Source organism: Contarinia nasturtii, unplaced genomic scaffold, assembly GCF_009176525.2.
Source record: "Contarinia nasturtii isolate CC-2019 unplaced genomic scaffold, AAFC_CNas_1.1 Cnas_scaffold_2596, whole genome shotgun sequence".
Lineage (NCBI taxonomy): Eukaryota > Metazoa > Arthropoda > Insecta > Diptera > Cecidomyiidae > Contarinia > Contarinia nasturtii.
This window is the reverse complement of record NW_022199916.1, coordinates 1-4652: the sequence shown is the minus strand read 5'-3', so window position 1 is coordinate 4652 and position 4652 is coordinate 1. Positions and strand designations below refer to the sequence as shown.

Genomic DNA, 4652 nt, shown 5'->3' with positions numbered 1-4652 from the left:
TAATGTTGGCTCTTTGTTCGATGCTCATTTTTGTACCGATAAAAAAAACATACTGACATATCAGACGCAAGGATGCACCTTTCCAGCGAGCCAAGTCACATATAGGTTCCGCTACCAGAAAATGCCCTATACACAAAGTCCTGTTTACTTTGAGACGCACCTTGTATTATTTGGATCAATCGCTATAATGCGATTTTGAAGGAACTCAAAGAAAAACTTGACGGAAAGAAATTACTACTCACCTTGACAATTCCGGCATTCAAATATATTTATAAAGGATTTGACTATTCAGCTATAACGCAATATTTTATTTCAATTCATTTTCAATTGCCGCGTAATCAGCAACATAGTTTTCAAAATGCGTTGAATTCGCAATAGTCGCAATATGCATGATTTTGAGTACGTGATTGACCAATCAATCAAATCGGGTGTGCCGTCAATGAAAATTCTATAATGGAAACATCTTTCCGAGAAGTTGAAATGTATTTAAATAAGTATATTTTAAGTGTCACCATTCTTCTGACGTCTATATTTGCAGCATCATATTATTTCAGTTAACACTCTGTTGCAATGAATATGGAAAAAGATCATGGTTTTTTAATCGAAAGTAGTCGTATGATTGCAAACAAAATATGGTTTTCTATAATAAGAAATTTAGCTGGTGCTGTGATCAGTAGCGCAACGGACGATTATAACAGTCTACCAAGAAACTAAGCTTATGATAAATGAAAGATTAATTAAGATTTCAATGAATCAATTACGCTTCAATAATATATGGAAAATGTCTTCTAAATTGCTCTTTTCTATATTAACTCTTCCGAAAATTGAATTTTTATTTTATTTTTTGTAATTTTATACAAATCAAATACTTCTGTAAGATTTTTTTTCTCAGTTAAAGTATGAATCTCTCGATACAAGTAGTATAGAAATGCCGGTTTCATCCTGCAATATTTACTTCTAAAACACGAAGTAGGTGTAAAGCAAGAAAAACACACATACGCATGAATGAAACAGCTATTTCTCATTTTTTCTCTCTCACATATTGGTGATTTTAAACGTATTTTTTTTTTCTTCTCTTTTTCAAATATTTATTTCAATACATGTTGAGGCTATGACAGTACAAACGAAAAAATGGTTTATTTTAACTGTCTGTCCAATACCTGTATCCTGTATATACGAGGGTTGCTCCATAATTTTTTTTAAAAACATATATAACACAGTTGTTTTTTGTCGAAAATGGTTTTATTGTTTTTCAAAATATTCCCCGAGATGATCGATACACTTTTGCATTCGATGAAACCATTTGTCATAGCATTCGTGCCACTCCGAAACTGATATCTCCAAAACGTGTGTTTTGAACGCTTCAACTGCTTCTTCTGGTGTCGAAAATCGTTGACTACGTAGTTTTTTCTTCACGCTTGGGAACAAAAAAAAGTCATTGGGTGCCAGGTCAGGACTGTACGGTGGATGACCCATCAGTTCGATGTTTTGACCGGTCAAAAATCGAGTAGTTTGAAAAGATGTGTGAGAGCTCGCATTATCGTGATGAAGAATTATTTTGCGACGGTGGTTGTTTTTTCTTATTTCACCAAACACTTCGGGCAAACAAATGGTGGTATACCAATCAGAATTGACGGTCATACGATCCTCTAGTGGAACGGTTGCCACATGACCACTTCTCCCGAAAAAACAGGCGACCATTCGCTTCGAAGTGCTTCTTGCTCGAACAACTTTCGTTGGGTTATCTTCATTTTGGAAGACCCATACAGTCGACTGCTGTTTCGTTTCGGGCTCATAGGCATATATCCACGATTCGTCACCAGTGACGATTTTATTAACGTCTTTTGAAGCACCACGATTGAATTTCTTGAGCATTTCTTTACACCAACTCACACGAGCCATTTTTTGTTCATCGGTCAATTTATGTGGGATCCAACGAGAGCAAATATTTTTTACGGCTAAATGTTCATGCAAAATTGTATGTATGCTGTGGGATGAAATGCCCAAAGATGCCTCAATCTCACGGTAGGTCACATGACGATCTTCCATAATCAGTTTTCTGACAGCATCGATGTTTTGTGGCACAACAGCCGATTTTGGACGACCTGTATGAAACTCGTCTTTGAGCGAACTACGACCGCAACGGAATTCTCGGTACCAGTTATAAATTGTCTGAAGGGTTGGTGCTTCATTGCCAAAGGCCAAATGAAGTCGATCGAAACACTGTTGTTGAGATAATTTACTTCGAAAATCGTAGTAAATCATTTTACGAAAATCTTCACGTGTAAAATTCATTTTTTTGTTGAGTCGCAGTTTACCAGTCACTGTAAACAATACAAATAGCGTTCGTACGACAAAAGGTTCAGGGCACGAATACATACCAAAACATCAAACTTTACGAATATGACAATGGTTTACATCGGGCAACACTATAAGTACCATTTTAAAAAAAATTATGGAGCAACCTACGTAATAATAAACTTCGTTTTATATCGTTTTAAGTTCATTTATTTAGATAATTTTCACGTTTACACATTCAATGATGATGAGATTTCTTTTGTGTCTGTACAGCATTTACGAATCTTAGGTGAATACAATGTATGACAAACAAACACAATCAAAACGTTAAAATGTTAACGAGTGTAAAAGAGACGATATTACTCAGTTGTTGCTCATTGATTTTAAACAATGCATAGTTGTATGGATGCCCGTGTATAATTCGATGTTTGCTGTTTGTCTGTGTGCGCGCGCGTGTTTTTATATACTATATACTCACAGAAAAAGTGGAGGCGGTTTTTCCGCAAATTATTGTAGCAACAGCAGAGCTGCAATAAAAATGTGTTTCTTGTAGCTTATTTTGACAGCTACGTACAAGTGTGTGTGTTTTGACATTTTACATTATTTGTAATATAAGTAATATATTTTACTTGTATTGCAGTTAGTATGTATTAGTTTGAAGTGTATTTAAATGTGTATTAGTCAGTGTAAGTGTAGACAAGTGTGCGATAGCGATTATAACACACCATCTACATTTGATGTTTGGGAACATCACTGACGTTGATGTCTGAAAACTAAACTCGGATTCTGGAATCAAATTCTTCAAATCCTAAGATTATATACATGCATCTCTGAAATTAAGATTTAAAAATGTCAAAGCGACATCACTATTAATTTAAAAAAAAGTAATGAATATCAAATTTTTTTCGTATATTTACAAGTTAAAAAATCCTGCCAGAGCAATTGTGTCGAATTTGGTTGAAAATTTCGGTGGAAAATAATTCTTCACACTTTTTTCATCTCTGAAATCACGAATTTAAATTGTCAAAATGACATTTCTAAAATTATTTAAAAAATAAATATTAAAATGTTTTATTAACATCACATTGGTTTTTAGTTTATACAGATGCTACAAATAATGTAAAATGTCAAAACACACACACTTGTACGTAGCTGTCAAAATAAGCTACAAGAAACACATTTTTATTGCAGCTCTGCTGTTGCTACAATAATTTGCGGAAAAACCGCCTCCACTTTTTCTGTGAGTACGTGTATGTGTATGTATGCGTAAAAATATGCCAAGTTATGTATTACAACGTTTAGAACTAAGTTGAGGTTATGAATTTTCTTCATCGATTAAACAAATGATTGCTTACATTTTCATAACTTAAATGTATGGCAAAAAAACACTTATCATCGCGCCAATCCAGTTTTAAGGGAAATGGCGTGGGAGAATCAATGGCAATGCTGACCAACTGTTGAGTTTGATCTAACATGTTCCGTAATTGCGAAAGAAAAAGTTTATTTTTCACTTTGATGGCATGAGCCGTTCTCGGATCAAATTCCATCATCTGAAATGAATAATAAATACATAATTAGAATTTTTTTTGAAAAGTATGTATGTATCGAAACCACTTCTAACAAAAACCACTTACTAAAACATTCATACAGTCGAATGACTCTTTAATATAACCGATTTCCATTTTTATTTCGGATGCGGCTGTGAATGCGGGCGAGAAGTTCATGTTCGGATGATTTTCTATTGTTATGTTGAAGGAGTTGAGCACATTTCGGCTTGTATCCAACCATAATGTATACTGCTGCATGGCCCAATACAAAACTTGAGTTGAACTATTTGGACAGTCAAGTCGTGACAAATAGGCTGATATCTGTTGAGAAAAACAAATTATATTTAAAATTCAAAACACAAAGTAATTATTGCTAAGACATGAACAATTAAATAATGAAAGAAAGAAAAATACGTACGGAATAAAATACATCACTGCATATGTCGAAAACAGAATTATAATGTTGTTGCATATAATGTTCCAACTCAATACGATTAATTTCGATGTGTTCGGTTTTTACTTCAATGCACTGGACGGAGTCTGATTGCTCATTTGGCTCCAGTTTTATTTGTGCCAAGCATTCTTCAATTGATGTTAATTTTACCGTTTCCATCGTTGAAAAAAATCTTCCGATTGTTGACGCTGCTTTTGTTTTTGTCTTTTCAGGAATGATAAATTTAAACGATGTATAGATGGCGTACAGCCTAACACCTAGCGCTGTGACAGAACGGTTTGTGTGAAACAGATTAACTAACGGTTGTGACACATTTGAGCGTACAATATGAAAAAACACCGGTAGAACACTGT

General features: G+C 34.2%; 1 protein-coding gene across 2 annotated transcripts; it reads right to left on the bottom strand.

Moving 5' to 3' along the window:
* Positions 1–2485: 2485 nt before the first annotated feature.
* On the bottom strand, positions 2486–4642 carry LOC116348619. 2 transcript variants are annotated; one of them, XR_004201842.1, is made up of 4 exons: positions 4264–4642; positions 3933–4166; positions 3216–3848; positions 2486–3128 (listed from the first exon to the last, which is right to left on the bottom strand). XR_004201842.1 is itself a non-coding variant. In XM_031779670.1 (3 exons), exons 1-3 carry the CDS (start codon positions 4456–4458, stop codon positions 3627–3629), a joined length of 651 nt encoding a protein of 216 aa, XP_031635530.1. In that variant the 5' UTR covers positions 4459–4642; the 3' UTR covers positions 2486–3626. The 2 variants fall into 2 exon arrangements, 1 of the variants encoding a protein (XP_031635530.1); XM_031779670.1 differs by having other exon boundaries at positions 2486–3848.
* Between the last annotated feature and the right edge of the window lie 10 nt (positions 4643–4652).